General features: G+C 40.5%; 1 protein-coding gene across 1 annotated transcript in view; it reads left to right on the forward strand.

Annotated features, from left to right (window-relative positions):
- Positions 1–20,891, forward strand: part of ATP13A4 (ATPase 13A4) — a 94,852-nt gene that overhangs the window by 45,266 nt on the left and 28,695 nt on the right. The window contains exons 9-17 of the mRNA XM_087817814.1: positions 3,776–3,910; positions 4,798–4,968; positions 5,794–5,951; positions 6,562–6,750; positions 9,219–9,280; positions 12,891–13,041; positions 14,618–14,704; positions 14,898–15,051; positions 16,195–16,306. Coding sequence (XP_087673940.1) covers positions 3,776–3,910; positions 4,798–4,968; positions 5,794–5,951; positions 6,562–6,750; positions 9,219–9,280; positions 12,891–13,041; positions 14,618–14,704; positions 14,898–15,051; positions 16,195–16,306 — 1,219 coding nt within the window. The remainder of the gene's footprint in view (positions 1–3,775; positions 3,911–4,797; positions 4,969–5,793; positions 5,952–6,561; positions 6,751–9,218; positions 9,281–12,890; positions 13,042–14,617; positions 14,705–14,897; positions 15,052–16,194; positions 16,307–20,891) is intronic.

Here is a 20,891-nt window from a genome sequence, read left to right on the forward strand (position 1 = left end):
TTTGTGTCCTAACATGTGGTCTATCTTTGAGCATGACCCATGTGCACTTGAGAGGAATGTATATTCTGCTGCTTTGGGGTGAAATGTTCTATAAATATCAGTTAAACCCATCTGATCTAGTGTGCCATTTAGTCACTGTTTCTGTGTTGACTTTTTGTCTGGAAGATCTATCCGGTGAAGTCAGTCGGGTATTACAGTCCATGACTATGGCTGTATTGCTGTTGACCTCTCCTTTAAAGTCCTTAAGGTTATTATTGCTAGGTCCTTATTTATTGCCATTTTAATTCTTTATGCTTATGTTTCTCTTTCTATTTCTTATTATTATAGCAGTCCCTTTAACATTTCTTGCAATGCTGGTTTGGTGGTGATAAACTCCTTTAGCATTTTTTGTCTGGGAAGCTCACTATTTCACCATCTATTTTGAATGATAGCCTTGCTGGATAGAGTAGTCTTGGTTTCAGATCCTTGTTTTGCATTACCTTGGATACTTCATGTCATTCCCTTCTAGCCAGTAGAGTTTCTGATGAGAAGTCAGCCGACAGCCTTATGGGAGCTCCTTTGTAAGTAACAGATTGCTTTTCTCTTGCTGCCTTTAATATTCTCTCTTTGTTTTGAATTTTTGACATTTTAATTATGATATGTTTGGGTATGGGCTTCTTTGGGTTCTTCTTGTTGGGACTCTCTGTGCTTCCTGAACTTGTATGACATTTTCCTTCATCAGATTAGGGAAGTTTCCTGCCATTATTTCTTCAAACAGGTTCTCTAACCCTTGCTTACTTTCGACCTCCTCTGGCACTCCTATGGTTTGAATATTGTTACGTTTCATGTTGTCACAAAGCTCCCTTAGACAGTTCTCCTGTTTTTTAATTGTCTTTTTGGATCTCTGATTGAGTGATTTTTTTCTACCTGTCTTCTAATTCACTGATCTGATCCTCAGCTTCCTCTAATCTGCTGTTTATTCCTTCCAGTGTATTCTTTATTTCTGCTATGTCATTCTTCATTTCTGACTGGTTATTTTTCATAGTTTCCATATCTTTTTTCATGCTGTTGAGCATCCTTATAATCAGTATTCCGAACTCTATATCTGATAGATTGCTTATCTCCATTTCATTTAGCTCTTTTTCTGGAGACTTCTCTTGTTTTTTCTTTTGGGGCTCGTTTTTTTGTCTCCCCATTTTGGCTGCCTATTTGGGTTTGCTTTTATGTATTAGGTAAACCTGCTAGGACTTTCAGTCTTTTTGGAAGTTCTCTGGTGCAAGCCAATGCCAGATGCTGATTGTGACTGGCCTTGAGTACCCTGTTTGGAGTTATCAACAACCCATAGCTTGAGGTTCTCCGTTGGGGCTGGGTGCATTTGGACAAGACCAAGGTGCACACAAAAGCCTGCTTTTCCAAGGCCAAGGTCTAGAAGCAGATCAGGCAAAGACTCAAAGCACTCTGAGGCCTGCCTCTGCCTGCAGGCTGATTAATCTGATTCTCTTAATGAGCCTCAAGCTATAGAAACTCCACTGAGTAGGATGAGAGGTTTTCCATCAGGGTGGGACAATTGCTTTCCCCTCAGGCCAAAGCTGCTTGGAAGGTAAATGTCTGCCTCTGCAGTATGGGGGAGTGACTTGGCACAAGAATCCAGAGGGGTGTCCTCTGAGCTCTGTCTCCAGAGCCCACAGCCCTAGATTCTTCTCACATAGATCCAGTCCACTCTGCCCTCCCTCTGCTGGAGCCCAAGGTGAGTGGCTGCACATTAAATTTTGTGCATTGGCTCTTTAAGAGGGTTCCTGCATTTCCAGCCCTCTCTCCCCGGTAGACAGAAACCCAGCTGCTTTACACAGGCAGATGTTATGTGGGCACCTTTCTCAGTTCTGGTGCTCTGGGCTGGGAAGCCCAGCCTGGGATTTAGGCCCCAGAATCCTCAGTGGGAGCCCCCCCACAGCTGAGCTATCCCTCCAGGCCTTCAGCTGCTGCCTGTGGGAGCCCAGCTTGCCTTCTTGTGCCTCCATACTTCCTACCAGTCTCTATTTAGTCTCCATTTTAGGTCCTTGGTTATGAGGGTGCTCTCCAGCTCATCTTTAGTTGCAGTTGATTATTCAGGATGATTTTTCTATATTTTAGTCGTAATCCCAGTTTGGTCCTGGTAGAGTGTCAGCGTAGCTTCCACTCAGTCCACCCCATCTTTAATCTCCCAGTGTATGTTTCTTAAAGACAAGGACATTCTTCTATATAAATGACAGTACAAATATTAATATTAGGAAATGAATATTGATATATTAATGCCAACTAATGCTCAGAACTATTCCAATTGTACCAATGGTCTCAATCATGTTCTTTATAGGAAAGGACTCAGGATTACACAGTAGTGTTATTTGCAATGTCTCTTTAATCTTCTTCAATCTTTCCTTGACTTTTATTACCTTGACTCTTTGATCTGGTTATTTCATAGAATGTCCTTCAACTTGGATTTGTTTGATGTTCTCTCATAGTTAAATTCAGATTATGGATTTTTTAGCTGGAATATCACAGAAGTAACGTTGAGTTCTCACTGCTTCCTCTCATGTGGTACATATTTTAAATTTGTCCTATTAGTAGTGATATTTACTTAGATTACTTAATTAAATGGTGTCTGCCAGGTTTCTCTATTGTAAATTTACTTTTTCTCTTTGTAATTAGTAATTATTTTGGTAAGAGATACTTTGAGACTATATAAGTAAATCATCCTCATCAAATTTTTACCCACTAGTTTTATTATACATTGGTGTTTCTTGGCTAGATTAATTATTACTTTGATAGTTGTTAAATGGTGATTTTATAATTTTATCTTTCATTCTGTATTAATGGATTGCCATTTACATCTATATTACTTCTCTATCTGTTGAAAATCATCAGTTTATACTTTTGTCTTCGATTCTATGGAGACCACAGAGTTCATTCTAGTTTTTTTTTGGTTTGTATTTGTAACTTCCTTGCTTCATTGAGAAACCTGGTTCTCACAAGCCCCTTTATATCTAATTACTGTATCAGTCTCACCTGGATGTAATGCATCATCCATCACTTCTGATGTCCCCTCCCCTACTCCCATGCTCCAACTCCAACATCCGGCACCAAGCCACTGCCACTCTGGAGGTCCTTTTCTCCCTCCCTGGCCTCTGACACCCTGAACCAGGCCATCCTTTTCAGGTTCCAACACCCACAGCAGGCTTCCACCCTCATCCCCACCTCACCTAGTCCCCTGCATGGATGTCTATCTTGTTTAACCCCTTTTAGCTTTGGAGGGCAGGAAATAAGGAAGGAATAAAGAAGGAAGGTAGGAAAGCAGGAAGGAAAGATGGAAGTAATTTTCATTTCTCTGATTATGAGTAAAAACATCTTTTCAAATGTTTAACATGCCCCTTGCAATTTGTGTGTGTGTGTATGTGAACTGTCTGTTAACATCTCATTAATTTTGCTATACAGTCATTTGCTATGCATCTCTTCTTTTAGGAACCGTATATGTTAGGAACATTAGTCTTTTGTCTATACTTTAAGTTCTTTCTGAATTTGTAATTAGTGTTTTTTTGCTTACTTATTTATTTTTTGCCTCACAAAGGTTTCTTATTTTATGTAATTTGAATTTATTGCTTTTTTTCTTATTGTTTCTGGATTTTGAATCAATGTTGAGGAATAACTTCCTTTTTTTAAGTGTCCTGTTTGCTTTTTTCATTGATTTCTAATTTAGGTAGACAGTGGACTGTGTTTTTGTGGGAAAAATAACTGACTTGACTCTGTCTTCTTACACTTTCAGCTGGAGTCCAAGAGCTGGAATCACGCTTCCTGGTCCCAGGAGATCTATTAATTTTGACAGGGAACAAAATGCAAATGCCCTGTGATGCCATTCTGATTGATGGCAGCTGTGTGGTGAATGAAGGCATGCTGACAGGTGTGGTTCTATCTCACTTCTTCAGCCTCCCCAGTGCTCCCAGGCTCCTCCTCTTCCTGAATGACAAACGCTAAGTGTGGGGCTGCTGTGGGCCCTTCCTATCCCCACAAATCTCATTAACAGTTCTGCCCTGGATATAGCTGAGAGTTCAGTGCAAAGCTGCTTTCTGTGTACTAAGTTTGATACAGTCATCACTTTTTGAGTCTTTAGCATTTCCTTCTTGAACCAAGGGTTGTTACAACCCTGTCATTTTACCTTAAAAGGCTATAGAGATCATTAGATGTTTCAGAATTATGTTATTTTTATGTTTACTATTTTTATATAAAATTTGTCTTCAGGTAACTTGGAGGGTTTAAAAACATTTAAGAACACCTTGAAATCCACAGAGTTAAAAAATCCAAGCTCTTCCTTGCTTGGCTTGAAAATGTCGAAAAAGTTGATGATGCAAGATTTGGCAAATCTGGGTATTTTGCGCTAACTGTAGTTCATTTATAAATAGCATGCTGGGCGGGGAGGACACTTAGGAGTCATTGCATCTTGTTGATATGAAAACTGAGGTCCAGAGAGGAGAAATAACTTGCTTAAGGTCACAGTGCTTTGCTACGCTCTACGTGATTATTTCCAGCCGATTTCAGCATCGATGTTTGATTTGATAATACTCGTAGTATTTATAATATGGCATTATATTTATTTGTTTACGTGCCTGTGTTCCTCTCTGGACTACAGACCTCTTAGAAACAAGCACTATGTTTCTCCTTGTATTTCCAATGTCTAGGGTTGTTCTTGCCACATGGCAGGCTTGCAACAAACATCTACTATAGGATGCATGCGTGATTTAAATGAGCTAAGGCACCTCGCCTCACAAATGAATTGCTTGTTTTCTGTAGGAGAAAGCATTCCAGTCACTAAAACTCCATTACCCGAGACGGATAGCTCTGCGCCCTGGAGAACACAGAGCGATGTGGATTACAAGCGGCATGTCCTCTTTTGTGGAACAGAGGTGATCCAGGCCAAGGGGGCTTGCTCCGGGCCTGCGAGAGCAGTGGTACTGCAGACTGGTTAGTTAGCATCTCTTCCTTCCAGTTTGTTATTTTAATAAAATATTTTCGTTCAGTTTGTCTAGTGTATTAAATTTATTAGGTAAGGAGCAATCTTTAGATAACAAACCAAATATATTAAATTTATATATTTTAACTGTGAATTGAACTATGGTATATGCCTTTAAAAAATAGTAATACTGACTACAATATTACTATTTATGTGCTTTGTAGTTTATAAACTATTTGCACATATCATACTTGCAGAACAAAGATGCCTACCGTCTCTCCTCTGTACATGAGTCATCTCAGGCCCAGACAATTTAGGTGAACTTAAACCATATAGCCAGGAACTGGCAGAGCTGGACATAGAACTCAGGTCTTCTAACCTCAAATCCCAAGTTCTTTCTAGGTAGGACTAGCAACTGAAAACTTGACATTGAGAAGTATTAGAAATTGAGTCCATCAGTATTTACTAGGCCATTTAGTTTAAATTCAAGTGACTTCTGTGTGTGTGTGTGTGCGTGTGTGCGCATGCATACTCATGAGTCAGTTCCTTAAAAGGAAGTTATATTTGGAAAAACTGTGCTCTGCTCCCAGTATAGTGCTTTCTTATCTCTGGGATGCATTGAAATTGAAGGAAGGAAGGAAGGCCAGAGTGATAGGCTCTGAAATAGATATTTCCATTCTAGCACTGAGATATTTTCCCAATTATCCTTTACTTGTATTTGGGTTTAAACACCGTTTAAAATCTCTAGAGAAAATAAAGCAATGTTGAGGTTTAGAAGAGCACCAGCAGTAGGATTTGTCATCCTGAGAGGGTGAGGTGTGTGTTTACCATTTCAGGATTCAACACTGCAAAGGGGGACCTTGTGAGATCCATCTTGTATCCCAAGCCCATAAACTTTAAGCTCTACAGGGATGCCATCATGTTCCTCCTGTGCCTCATAGGGACTGCCACCATTGGGATGATCTATACTTTGTGTGTCTACGTACTCAGTGGGGTAAGCTGCTTTTGTTTTTGTACAACATGAGGATATACACTTAGCCATGTCTGTTTTATACTCTACATGTTGACCTTAATCTATGGTGTGGTTTATAAACCTGGGAAACAAAGCCAAACACCAAAACTGGCCTATAGACTCCCAGCTCTCCAATATAAGCAATTGATCACCAAGGTCCATAATAACAATTAGATCTGATAAAACATTTTGTTTATTGAGATATCAACATACTTCTACTCTTGCACACTATTTCCTTACACTATTTTCAATCTGAGAATATATTTATTCCAGTAATATAGTATTTTGTAGCTATGAAATGAGGAATTTTAATTAAAACCCAGATGCTCAGTGTTGGTGAGGGTATATGGCCAATTGGTCCATGGTTCTCTGCTGGTAGCATATGAATCGTTACAAACTTTTTCTTTGCACTTTGGCAAAATGTTTTGAGAGCCAGAACATGTTCATACCCTTTGACCCTGGTTTGAACTGCTTCATATTATTTCTAGAAATTTGACCTAAAGAAGTAAACAAAAAGAAGGAAAAAATCATATTCATAAAGCTGTTCGTGCCCCATTTATCTGTAATAGTGAAAGAGTGACTTGTCTTCCAGGAAGCTCCCGGGGAGGTGGCAAAGAAAGCCCTGGATGTCATCACAATTGCAGTTCCTCCTGCTCTGCCTGCCGCCCTGACCACAGGCATTATCTATGCCCAGAGGAGGCTGAAGAAGAGAGGCATCTTTTGCATCAGCCCCCAGAGAATCAATGTCTGTGGGCAATTAAACCTTGTCTGCTTTGACAAGGTATGTGTATTTTGTCCTCACTGTCACTCCCATTTTTGTTATTCTGTGTTGGTGCTTTACAGCCCCATGAGGCAGGAAACATAGGATGTGGGTATCTGGCTTCACTTTATCCTGGTTGGCTGTGTGACCTAGGAAAGATGTCTCTTGAGCTCTCAGATTCTAGGGTTTGGAGAAGGAACAGTAGGCACTGCATTAGTGAATATTTTAAGATCCTTCTAGCTCCAACAGTCGATGAAACACAATTAACTAAAATAGCATTCTGTCTATCACCAAAACCCTCAGAGAACAAAATTTAAACCTTTTACTATGGTTACTACTGTATCCCTAATGTTAAGAATATTGCCTGGTATAGTCAGTGCTCAATAAATACTTTTGAATGAATGAATGAATGGAAAAAGGGAGACTTTATTTAGCTGTGCTTTACTGTGAAACTTGGTTACAATAAAGCCCCCATCAGACCCTTACTATCTTTTCGCATCTGCAATATATTGCTTAAAGTCATCCTTGATGATATGGCAGTTACTCCCAGCCAGCCTCTATTCCACCTTCTCTTGAAGGTGTTCTTCTAGTCTGTATACACATATGCTGGGGTGAAGGTGGGAGCAGTGAGAGGATAAGAGGGAAATGACGGGAGGTTTTGTGTCTGGGTCTTAATTTATAAAGGTGACTGAGTAGTGACAGGGAAAGGTCAATGTTACTCACAGTCCCCCTGGAAAGGTGAGGCATAGCTCACCATGCAGGCCCACAGGAAGAAAGCCAGGCTTTGATTAGGAAGCAAAGCAGGAGGGAGGGAACTGCTTAGGCCATGGCCTTTACTGGGATTTCTGCAGGAAACGCAAGACAAGGCAGGGTAAACAACTGATGATTGGCTTGTTCGAATGATTTTGGAGAGCTTTGGGCTGTAGGGATGGTCCCTACTTGTTTGGTACCTGGCCCTGGGATGCTTAAGGAAGAGGAATATTATCTCTTGGGGAATGTGACTGATACAGGAGGTTTGGCTAGTTTGCATATCAAAGACATGCTCCTGCCTGAGTCCCTTGCCATCTCTAAGAATCTCCAGCCCCAGAGAGGGGGTCTCTCTCCAGTTAGGAAGATTTTTTAAGATGTCAAAACATTATAAAAACATTAAAAAATATATACAATACAAAGGCATTGGAAGCAGTTGAATATGGGCAAAGGCATAGAGTCAGGAGAGCAATAAAGTGTGATTTTGACAAGAGCAGGACATTAGTAATGGGAAAGGGTGTTTATAGACCTTGAATGTCTGGCTAAGAAATTTTTACATACTCTTTAGGCAGTGGGAAACCATTGAAGGTTTTTATTTTTTATTGTTCCCTTTCCTTTTCTTGACATTTTTTATTGTGGCAAAATATACATAACATAAAATTTACCATTTTAACCTTTTTAAGTGGCTTTAGGTGCATTCAAATTGTGCGACCACCACCCCCCCCATCTCCATAATTTCATTCACCTTCCCAAACATAAAATCTGTACCCATCAAACAGTATATTGAAGATTTTTGATTGCACAGAATTAATGAGATCAGAGCTGTGTTATCTAATTGTTTGACTGTTGAGCAATCTACCAAGGACAGAAGGTTAATATGGCTCTTGCCACCATTTCAGTATTATTTTGTGATCAAACTAGCATCATAAGGAAAGATGTTTTATTTATGAAATCATATTTTCCTTAGCCTTGGAAAAAGAAATGGGGTGGGAGAGATAATTGTGACAAGAATTTGAATATAAAATAAATAATAATTATGAGTAATTTTCATTATTATCAGCTCTTACTCTATGCCAGACGTTAAATTAAGCACTTTATTGTATTATCTCATTTAATCTTCACAATGACCCTATATGATTATAACCATATTATAGGTAAGGGCTCTGATGTTTAGAGAAATTCAGCAATTTGCTGAGACCACACAGCTGGTATTTTAACCCAGATAAATCTTCATCGTTACACTGCATGTAGAAAAATACCAACAAGCACCTTTTAACCAAATATATGTCAAACAGCAAACCATTTCTTTAGAACAATAAAAAAATTCTTCTAGTCCCATTACTTATTTCTGATGACAAACTTTTAACTTGTGCTATAAAAATTGGGATTCATCCATTTTATAGCTCTTATAAGCTTATCAAGAACTTTCCCATCCATTTAGTCTGCCCTAAGAACCTCAAAACAAGCCTCTGAAATATGTAAGGCAGAAACGGGGTTCTTCTTTTTATTGCTAAGAACATTAAAGTATAAAGTGATTAAGTGCCAGCTTGTCATAAACTGCTGTGAGCTCATCAAAGCTTCCCCCAGGGGTCCAGATACCCACCTTACTGTACTGTTCTTGCTTGAAGTGCTGATCTCTATAAAATTTTATGGCATATATTTTTCAATTAAAACATACCTTATTAGTCTTTCCAAAGGGGAACTAGATCTTCAGAGTAAACTGAGTGCTCGTTTCTGTTTAGACAGGCACCTTAACAAGGGAGGGCTTGGATCTCTGGGGAGTCGTGCCCTGCGATAAGAATGGGTGAGTACTGTCGACGTAAAAACATCCAAACTTGTAGAGAAGTTTTATGAGTTTATTTGAGCCAAAGCTGACAACTGCTGAGAAGCAAGATCTCTAATGCTCCGGAGAGTGACAGTTTGTAGTTTCTTTTATGTGTTTGAAATTAAGGAGGGAACATAGGAAGACTACATGGAGGTGGGGAAAGCAAGGCAGGGATTGGTACAGGATAGTTCACAAGATTTTGTGTTTTTTTGAGGGTGGTTACTTCAAAGGCTTCTTACAAAGGTGCATTAACTGGATGCACAGAAACAATGGATAATGGCTTGCTTAAGGCAAAGATAAACCTTTTACTAAAGAAGTTGCAGGTCTGGGGCCTGACTATCCACCATGACCTGCCCAGTTAGGAATTTAGGACCAGATCACCTGTGGGTTACCTTTCCTAGAACCCCTTTATTGTCCACAGTACCCTGGACTAAATGCACTGTAGCTTCTCTACTCCCAGAACTCTGTGTTTTCATATGAAAACTAATAATAGAGACATTTCAGCTTTGGCTTTGGTGAGCAGTGGAGCCAGCGTAGCTTCATGTAATTTTGCCTCAAATACGTCCACTAATACTTTGCACTAAAACATATTTTGCCCCACCACACCCCACCGCAGCCCCTGCCACACGCCACACGCAAACCCAGGAGATGAAGGAGTTTTGACCCTGCGTTCAAATCCTTGCTAAAATATAATTTGCAGGCAGCATGCTAGTCAGGGGCCCGAGGTTGGCCCAGCGAACCTAACTGGGACAATTCTAGGGCACTGCTCTTCAGGGAGGCCACGGTCCTCGAACAAACTGAAGCCTTCATTGTGCTAGAGGGAAGGCCACCGTGCTCACTGTGTGTACCGAGCGTCAGTATCGCCGAGAGGCACGCCCGCGGGGCTGCAGCCAGTGTGCCCATTTCCTCGGCAGTCCGGTTGGGAGAAGGCCGCGTTTTGCCTGCGGGCTCCCCTTGGCAGCTCTCAGCCCGCCCTGAAGGTCCGCGGGTCTCCCCGAGGCCCTCTGGCGGCCGCGCCTGGCTTCAGCCTCTGCCTGCTTTTCCCTCCACTGCCACCTCCAGCGTGATGGCAACAGGAAACATTTGGCATTAACCTTTTGCTTTTTTTGATGAAGGTACTTCTTACTTACAAAGCATTTTATTCATAAAAGGCCCATAGCAGTTGTTCTGCATCATGCAGACAACAATTTATCCACAAAATATTCCAATCACAAGTGTCTAATACATTTTCACATTAAAACAAGAATATAAAATATTTATAAACAATTCTATTTCCTGGGTTAAAGAAGTTAATCTGGGTACTTCTAACCGCTTTTGTCTACAGAAGAAGCCTTTTATAAGTATAAACTTTCTTAAGTTCCTTTTATTTTCCCTTGAAGATAGATTTGGGTATATACCTGGTCTCCTTGTTCATTAATATTTTTCTGTTTCGGCTTCTACAAAAACTGTATGCATTTATTAAAATATATGTGCGTCTTGAGAGCAGTCTATTTCTTATTTACATTCGTGTCCCCAGTGCCGTATCACTCTACCGGGCACACAGAGTAGACAGATGCACAGTGGGTTTGCTTACCTAAAATGAACTAAATGTGTCCCATCCTTTGAGTGCAGTTCTACTTGCTGACTTGACATCAAACTTATTTATCAAACTTTTTATTTCTAAATGTAATTTGTCAAATTTAAATAAAAATAATTGATATAATATTTAGGCCATTGATTAACAGGCCCATTACTCTTTATTCCTGCCTTCCTTCAAAAGGGTGAAAGTTGGCTTCAAATGACTAAAAGAACAATTTAAAATGTTAAAAATATTGCCAAATTTAATTCATAACATGAAAGAAAACAGATGGAGTCCTAGGTAAGAAGTAAGCACCTGAGATTTGGCTATTAAATATCTTCTTATAAAAGGTGAGCTCTAGTAATTCTTATCTTTTCCAGAAAGGGCTTGCCCAGTGTGCCAGATACTTACAGAACCATTGGCACGCTACCTGGGCCACCTGAACCTGATAAATGACAGGCATTCAAATAAAAGTACAAGGCCAGGGATGGCAGAGAGTTTCTTTGTTGCGTAAACCAGAGTCTGACCCAATCTCAGGAATTCAGAATTACATACTGATGACACTGTGTGCCGTCTTAAAAATAAGATTCCTTTTTCCATGATCAACGTTTCTTTTCGGTGTGAGCTTAAGCTTCCACATTAATCACAGTGCCAGTGGTTTCTTCCTTTTACATGTTTACTAAAATACCCGGGGCTGTTGTAAACCACTAAGATAACTTGATTCTTTCATATATAATAATAGATAGGATCAATAGGGTCGGTAATCAGCCTGGAGCTTTTGAACTCTTAGAGAAGCTTGAATGAAGAAGCCAGGAAGAAATACGGCTGGATTAGGAGTTAACACTGTGACGTGGAGGCTTGCTTCCGAGAACAAAAGGCTAGAGCAACCCAAGGCAGTATTTAAAGAAACACAGTGTCCATATCACGAGAAATAATAGTCTGATCCTCAAGACCACATTTTAAGGCAAACTATGACAAATAACAACTTTTTCAAGAAACTAACCAGAAAGGTGAATGGTCTGCAAACTGCATATTGAAGGCACAGCTAGAGGTCCTTGTGTAACCCCAGAGGAAGGGAGGGGAAGAGAGGGCATAGCCCAGCCGGTCCACAAAAGTTGACACATGGAGGAGGGAGAACAAGTAGATTCTGACTGGCTCCAAGGAACACATTTTGCCTCAATGTTCAGGGAGCACCTTCTGCCATCAGAAGTCCTCCTAGGAAGAGCTGCTCTCTGGGCCATCTACTGTGCTTCACAGTTAAGAAGGGACTGACAACAGCTTGCAGAGGACAGACCTCTAATGAGCCAGAGGCTGAACTTGAGGACATGAAAGCACATTGCATGTGACATTGGAGTTGTATCTCAGTAGGTTTTAGGTGAAGACACTTTCTGTAGGAAGTGATGGTAGTGATGACTGCAATATGATGCACTCGATGCCAGGGTGGAAGAGGGGAATGCAGTGTCCCTGTAAAAAATGTTTTTTAAGGTATATTTCTTTACAGTTATGCTCCTTCAGGTTTTCAGTACCTACTCATTCATTTATTCACTCATACATTTTTGACTGTCTCATGTTGGGCAAACATCAAATATGTTGGAGAAATACAGAGGACATAGTGCTGCCCTGAAGGATTAATGAGGGAGATACAGCTGTACACAGATAGCCATAGCGTGAGTGAGGCTGCTGTGTCTCACAGCGTTGGAAATGAAGTGGTCATAACTGGAGTGGGAGTAGATGTGCTTAGAATTAAAGGTGATTCTTCTAGCTCCTTCCATACCTCTGGAATTAAATCCATGCCAGAGAAGGAGTCAAGAAAAGAGGAAAGAAAGAGCTTGAAAGAACCTCAAAGACCTTGCTCATCTCACGGAACTCATGTAAGGATGATAGCTGAATGAAGCACTAATCATTTGGGGGGACCGGAGAGTGGGCATGTAATATAACAAAGCATATAAAATTTCTTTGAAAAAAGTCACCTCTGGAAGCTCCATTTTGGATGGAGAATTGTACTGAAGCCCTTTCCCCTTTCTACTTTAGCTTCCAGGAAGTGCACAGCTTTGCCTCGGGCAGGGCCTTGCCCTGGGGCCCACTGTGTGCCGCTATGGCCAGCTGTCACTCTCTGATCCTTCTCGATGAGACCATCCAGGGAGACCCTCTGGACATCAAAATGTTTGAAGCCACCAACTGGGTAAGCCTCTGATCTGCAGAGAATCTAAAAAGCTTCTTCAGTGCCAGAACCACACAAGTTTTATCACAGATAGTCAATACATATAAAATGTGAGGTCTCCAATATGGAGTACATAAGTAGTGAGTGGCACGCCAGTGTGTGCCTGGTTCCTCCTCGTACATTGTATCTCCATGGTAGGGTTATTGTGATGAAATGGAATGAATGAAGCCCTTAAAAAATTCCTGGCAGCTATTACAGGCTCAATTATGTTAATGTAGTTATAATTATTATATCATTATTTTCCAAATTTTCAGATTGTAGTATGAGCAATGTTTGGTTTCAAAGTTTTCTAGAACATGGAGATTAGGAAACATGCTCCCCCATGCTTAGGATAACTCGTTGTTACCGTGAGTTTTATTCCTATTAAAATTGCATCAATTTTGTTTCCAAGGCTGGAAACACAAAAAGGGAAACATGAGAGCTTTTGTTGAGACTTTAAAGTAGATTTAGGAGCAAGGGGTGCTGTTCAGAAAGAGGAATCTCGCTCTCTCGGTTCTAGTTTTGGCTCTGCTCTAGCTGAGCACTTGACCCTGCGAAGGCATCTCTCTTGTTGGCGCTTGGTTCACATGACCTTAAAATGAGGGGATGGAAGTAGACCAGCAATGTTCACATAAAATGAAACAAAAACGCTGGAATATTCTCTTAAAAGGAAACCTTATTCAGAAGCACCTTATAATAAACAAATAGAGTTGCTGTGGTTGACATGGGGAGTAAAGGTAAAGCTTAGGGAACACACATCCTTATCTACTCAGCCCCAAGCCCACCTCCATCCCTTGCAGCCAGGTGCAGCTCTGGGCTCCATTGCTATGTGTGTGAACCCCTCTGAAGAAGATGACCCTTAGGGTTCCTTCCAACTCTAGTAGGATGTGGTTCTGTAATCATGTCTCACATGACTTTGCTGATCTTTTACCCTTCCTGGGTTACTGTTTGTGCATTTTAAAGTAGGAATTACAATTTCCAATCTGAGATTTTTTTCAGCCACTCAATGCAATGGTTACAAAGCATTTTGACATCTTTGATGAAAGGTTCATTTGACTATAATTTAGGGTCATCATTAGAGCAATTACTGAGTGTTTACTGAGCATTAACCATGTACATCACAGTCCCTGCCTTGCTGAACCCTGAGGACCATCAATTCAAATTAGACTGAGAGGGAAGAGCAGGAACAGCTATGAACTCCAGGGAAAGAAAGACAGCAAGGTGCTTGCCTCACACACAATAAGTCTGGTTATTCATGCTCACTATTTTCGTGTGAAGCTCTTCAGAAATAGAGACTGAGCTCTTTATGCAGTGCATTCCAACAGAGAAGGCAGGATAAATTGCATGAATAATTCAGACACGTCTGCCCTTGAAGTTCTGCAGCATTTTCAATGCATTATTTTTTTTCTGTGGCAAAATAAGACTGGTTCACCTCCATCTAGCCAAGGGAAGGAAGTGAGAATCATGGAGGTGGTCTGAGAATTTTCTCAAGGGGCGGGTATCAGTGGATGAACAAGAAATAAATTTCTACAACAAAAAAATTTCATTTGTGAAATAGGAAATGGCTATTTCTGGGGACAATTTCCACATCAAGGGAGTGCCAGCACACGCCATGGTAGTTAAGCCCTGCAAAACAGCCAGCCAGGTAAGCCTTGTCTGCTATCCACTCTGCAACACCCAACCTCAAGGGGAAAGTTCCATCAGGCCCACATGAGAAAATTGGTGGGAACATTTCCCTTATTTGATAAAAAACAGGATTGAGGGAGGAATAGTTTTTAATTTTCAATAGGTGGAAGCTATGTTGGCATGTCCCTCTCCATTCCCCATCCCTCAACCAGGTCCCAGTGGAAGGAATTGCAGTCCTGCATCAGTTCCCATTCTCATCAGCACTGCAGAGGATGACAGTCATTGTCCAAGAGATGGGGGGTGACAGGCTGGCATTCATGAAAGGTGCACCAGAGAAGGTGGCCAGCTTTTGCCAACCTGAGACAGGTAAGTGAACAGACTAATTCTGCTGGCTAATTTGTATTTCTAGCCCCAATATGTCCCCTTAGCACTTGATCTATGAATCAAAATACCTATTGATCATTACCAATAGGATGATTCATTTATATCTCAAACTCAATACCAAATCAAGATTCTCTTTCTCACTTCCCATAGTTCCCATCTTGATGAAAGATACTACCATTCTCCCCCTCTCCCCAATTTAAGGTTCTTTCCAGATTTGTCCCTCTCCGTCTGTGCCTCTGTCCTGAAATCCATGTCCCTATCACTCCATCAGCCCAGGTCCTCATCTTCCCTCTGCTGGATCACTTCAATAGCTGGTGAATTGACCCCCTGCTCCCAGTTATCCCTACCCTGATTCACCCTCTATACCCTGACTAGATTAGTTTTTCCATCACCTACTATAACTATGCTATCACTTTCCACTTTTCTTCTTTTGGTTGCTTCCCATAGGCTCCAGGAAAATCTTAAACTCCTTCATGATCTGACTTTACAGATACTCCTTACCTATCCCATCCTCCCATTCTGTGCTTTCCCAGAGCTGAACTACCTACTCACGGCTGACCGCCTCATGTGTTCGTGCCTGAGCACATGGTGCTCCCTCGGCCAAAATGCTCTTTCCCTTCCTTCATCTAACCACTTCCTCTCAGACAGGCATATGTTTGTCTAAGTGCTTCCATAGCCTAGCACATTGCCATTGCCTCGGTCACAGCAATGATCTCATCCGATCGCATTTGTTAGTCTACTGTCTGTTACCCTACTAGACAGAGATCCCGAGAGTGGGTCCTGCAGTATAATCTCTGCAGAGCCAATGCCCGCACATAGTAGATTGTCAGTAAGTGTTTGTTGGTTAAACTGGAGAAAAAAGAATTATACACTTTCCCATCCTTTTACCTTTTATTTTGTTTTTGAAATGCTTCCTTCTCATTTCAGCTTCACTGAAAACCAAGAAATCAGTCCTGACAATGTAGTTGTATTGAGGGTGGGTATCCACTGACTTGTCATATACCTTTTTAGAGATGTGGTTCTTTTTTTTTGGTCAAGAATTGGGCCTGTTTGTAAAGAATTTCTTCACCAGTACCAACTGAGGAGTAAATATTGCCTACTAATCTTGTGTTATTTTCTGAACAGTACCAACTAGTTTTGCTAGTGAACTTCAGATTTACACGACACAGGGATTCCGGGTCATAGCACTGGCCTACAAAAAGCTAGAAATGGACCACCACACCACTGCCTTGACAAGGTGAGTGGAGAGATTTTCAAAAAGCAAGATGATTGGGTGGGAAGATGTGCTGGGCTGGGCAGGGGACTCAGCAACATAGCGAGTGTGCTGGATCCACATGGATGAAATGCCCTTGAAGTTAGTCCACAGGGATACAGTCATCCCCATCCTGCCTGATCACAAAGCTGATGTGAACCCTGGCTGGGAGCATTTAAGAGAAATAGCTGCATACACTGTGACATAAGATGTGATTGTACAGCTGTGTGAAAACAGATATTTGACTATACACGATGTTTCATAGTGTGAAATTATGGTCATGCCCCCATTTTGAACCAAATACAAGTAGCTAATTTTTAAAATTATAGTTGGTGAATTAGTTGAAAGTTAGAAAACAACATTTGTCTGAAAAAATTCTTCATAAGGCATATACAACTTAATGAAAAAATATAGCTCGGACTTACATAAACCAAGTGATGTTTGTAGAAAAACAAGAAAAGCTTCAGAGTGGCCATTGTAGAGAAAGTTTTGATATGATTAGATTAAAATAGGAATCCTCCAAAGCTAAAATGGACTATTAGTTCAATTTTATTTGTTGTTTTATCTTCTGCTGTTTTTAGGCTATCATGTTTATTTCACCTTCAATGCTATGTCCAGTACTTCATTCCAGCCATTATTGGAAACATTGCTCTGGAGATAATCACGGCTTATTTTGTTATTTAAGGTTTTAAATTTAGGAGGGTTAATGTATTTATGTTCAACCCTGTCAGACTCAACAACAATCTCTTATTGTAACTATATTTTGTACCACTTCTTTTTATATACTAAAATAAATTATATGTATATAATCTGCACACATTCTTTGTAAAAATAAATGATGCCATTCTATATACATTTAAAATAAAAGCAGAAAATACAATGTACTACAAAAGTAATAGATAATTCCATAAATGCTTAGCAGGCTCCATTAAAACTAAATGAAGCAATACGTTGCTTGCACCTGTGTGTAAAATCATTAGGGCTGAAACAGCTGGGAATGCAGACTGATGCAGGTGTTATACACTGAAGTCTCAAATAGCATGAGCAGCCTTGCTGTCAGTGAGGTGACTGTGAAATGGTTTAAAACTCTTGGTAAAACTTCATAAAACAGCGTAGTCTCCTTTCAACTTACACAGTACTTACATTCCTGGAAAATTCAATAGAATATTAAAAATGTGCACAAATACTTTGTGTTTATATGTAAAACAGAGCTAGGGGAAGTATAAACAATTTTATATTTGTTTAACATACTATAGTTGTATTATATATACTATGATATAGTATGCTATGTAGTATAATAAAAAAAATATAAGCCTATACTTTCTTAGGAAAATATAAATAATCTTTTAGTGTCTATGCATGTCCTGTAGAATATTCAAAGGGCATGTGGAGTGCAAGGCAATTCTTCACTGTGCATTGGTCATTGCAGAAAATCTTGCATAGATAGATGTCTAAAAAGTTTCCAAAATGTCCTCTAGAGGCAGTATCACCCCTGCTGAGAATCACAGATGTGTCCCAACCCTGTCACTTTGTGAATGGGCAGAAAGACCTAGAGGCAGAAGTGGCTCATCTAAAGTCATCGAGTATTGGATTGCTGGGCATATTGGGTCACTCTCCCTGGGGCCAGCTTAATGTGACCCTTAAGGGTCACTTTGGCTGTTGCAACTCTGTGTATTTGTTGCAATTTAATCAACTCAGGTCACTCATTTGCCCCTCCTATGTTAAAGCCACATCAGCATTATATTTATTCCTAGCTAAATTAATTTACCCAACCTTTGCTAATCCCTGATTAGCATAGAACATTCTTTCTGTTGTGATTGTGCTTATATTTATGTGTTTACTCAGAGTGCTTCCAGCAGATATCATAATTTCTTTGAGGGTTCTTGGCCCACTTTATGCATATTGAATCCTTTATAAGTCACATGGATTATAAGGGCATGGAGTGTGGTCACAAGGGTGACAATGCTCCTTTTGTATTACAGTCATTCCTTATTATTTTTAGATGCTTCAGGAAGAGATATAATGTCTATGCAAGAAGCAGGAAAAGATAGCATGCCATTCCAAGATGCATTGCTTGAGGCCCATTAAGGGACTGCTTTTCCTCTTTATTTCTTGGCTGAGACTGAATATTCATGAAAAGAATGTTAGAGCTTTGGAAATGAAATAGTTTTGCCACTTATTTTTTTCCCCCCACAAAAGAAGAAATAGATTACCAAACAAAGAAAGCGATTTTACCTTGGTCACATAGCAAAGTAGGAGCAGAGCTGGGGTTACAGCTCTGAACTCCTAATTACTATGCATTGAACCTTACAAAGACCATGTGCCAGAGGAACCAGAAATATGAGTGCCAAGGTAGGCCACGAGACTATGTCAGCTACTTGGCCCTGTAGCCATTTTCTTGCCTGATATAATGTCTTGTGGTTTGCTCATGTCATATCATCTCTGAAAATATCAAAAGCTTTAGGCCTGGATATGAAGGCCACTAGAAGGATTGGAGAACCTCAATCAGGCATCAACTAAGTTATCCTTCAATGGCCAGCTCAAATATCACCTCCTCCAGGAAGACTTCTCCAGCCACTCCACCCAGAAATGATTACACCTTCTTCTCTGACTCCAAAGGACTCTTATTTTTGCATCATCGTGATACCTTTCCAAGCCTTATATATGAACAAGGTGGTCAAGTCTAATCTTGTCCTCCCAACTGAATGTGGAATCCCTGGAGTCAGGAGCTACTATAGTCCTTGTATATTCTCTCCCCTTTCTTTTGTCCTATTTTTTCCACTTATTTGGGTATCAGTAAGTGATTATTGACTTGACGGACTAACTAACTTCAATTCTTTTGCGAATCCTCTGGCAGCAGAATTTCTGAAAGAGGAAATGAATTTTCCTAGGTTGCCTGGCAAAAAAACGATAACACCAGCCCTGACCAGTGTTGCTCAGTGGTTAGAGCTTCAGCCCATGCACCAAAGGGTCTCAGATTTGATACCTGGTTAAGAGCACGAACCTGGGTTGCAGGTTTGATCCCTGGCCCCAGTCAGGGTGCATGCAGGAGGCAACCAGTCGATGTGTCTCTCTCACATCGATATTTCTCTCTTTCTCTGTCTCTCTTTCTCTCTCTTCCTCCTTCCCTTCCACTCTTTCTAAAAAAAAAAAAAAAAATCATTGAAAAGTATATTCTCTGGTGAAAACTAACAAAAAAAACACAACCCTCAAAACAAAAACAAACAATAACAGCAGACATCAGAACATTTTAACTAGGCAAACATTGGCCGAGCACCTCCTCTGTGTTTAGTACTATGTGGGTGTTCTTTAACTTGTTGTTGAACCAGGCAGTTTTGAGACAGATAGATCAGATAGCAAAGAATGATAATATATGGATGAATAAATACAAGCTAATCTGAGGTAGATATAATATGCATGTGTGTTAGGCCTTGAAATAAAGGATGGATTTCAGTGACAGATCATGGGGAATTTAGAACCTTTTTTGAAATAAGAAAGAATGTTTAGAGCAAATGTTTAGAAATGGTTGAGTAGAGAGCATACCATTGGTGAGTGGTCCAATCTGACTGGAGATTAGGGTGGGTGAAGAATTTAGTGATAGATGAACCTGAAAAGATGGTATAGAATCAAATCGTGGAGAGAGTTAAATTCCAGGTTCAGAAGAATAGGAAACATCCTCCCAAGCCTGCTTTGAGGCAAGTAGTTTCGATTATGTCCAGTTCCTCCCACTCTGGTGGAGGTGTTAGCAGTGTTCTGGAAGCATCATGCCCCATGGCCAATGTGAAGCACACAAAGCCAGCAAGGCAAAGTGGCTTTTCTGGGCATTGCTTTCATCTCTATTTCAGCCAGATATAGGCAATGTTGATGTCTTGCTCTTGTGTCTACTAGAGGTGTCTGCATCACAGATAAATGAATCTTGGAAGAATCTTTGAGTCCCCAACCCCAAATGCACTCCCCTGCACTTGGTCCTCTGGAATGTCTTGGAAATGTCCTTGTAGCGGATGGGGGCCTCAGAGACTCCACTTGCTGCAAAAACATTCATACTTTATGTAGAAGAGCAAAGTTACCAGATGAGAGACAGAGGAGGGAGGTTGGTCTTTAAAGAGAGACTATGCTTTTGAGATTATGGCTTCATACCCCTGGGACTAAATGTTATTTATTATAGCTTTGGCTTGTAGAAAAACTGGCATTTTATATTTTTCTCGTGCCTCACTTATTTTTCATTATGCTTTGTGCCAGAGGTAGAGCTCCTCTCTGGTGGTTGCCAGCAGGTGAGGTAATGAAAATCACCACAGCAGATGAAAGAGACCTTTGTGGTCATTTAGTTCATCCTCCACAAAGGGTAAAGCCAATCTTTTGCTTAATGAGAACTCTCTTCCTCTTGATTCAGTCAGAGTAAATGTCTCAGCATCTTTGTGTTTCCTTCCTGTCTGGATGGTTCCTGGCACATATTCAGTGCCTCAGGAATGGTACTTGAATGAATGAGTTGGCACCACTCTGATAGGAAGATATTTGTCTTTTTGTTTTGCTTCCTGTAAGAAGGACTACAATGTGCTATTTCTGTTCAATC

This window comes from Miniopterus natalensis, chromosome 6, assembly GCF_054644295.1.
Source record: "Miniopterus natalensis isolate mMinNat1 chromosome 6, mMinNat1.hap1, whole genome shotgun sequence".
Lineage (NCBI taxonomy): Eukaryota > Metazoa > Chordata > Mammalia > Chiroptera > Miniopteridae > Miniopterus > Miniopterus natalensis.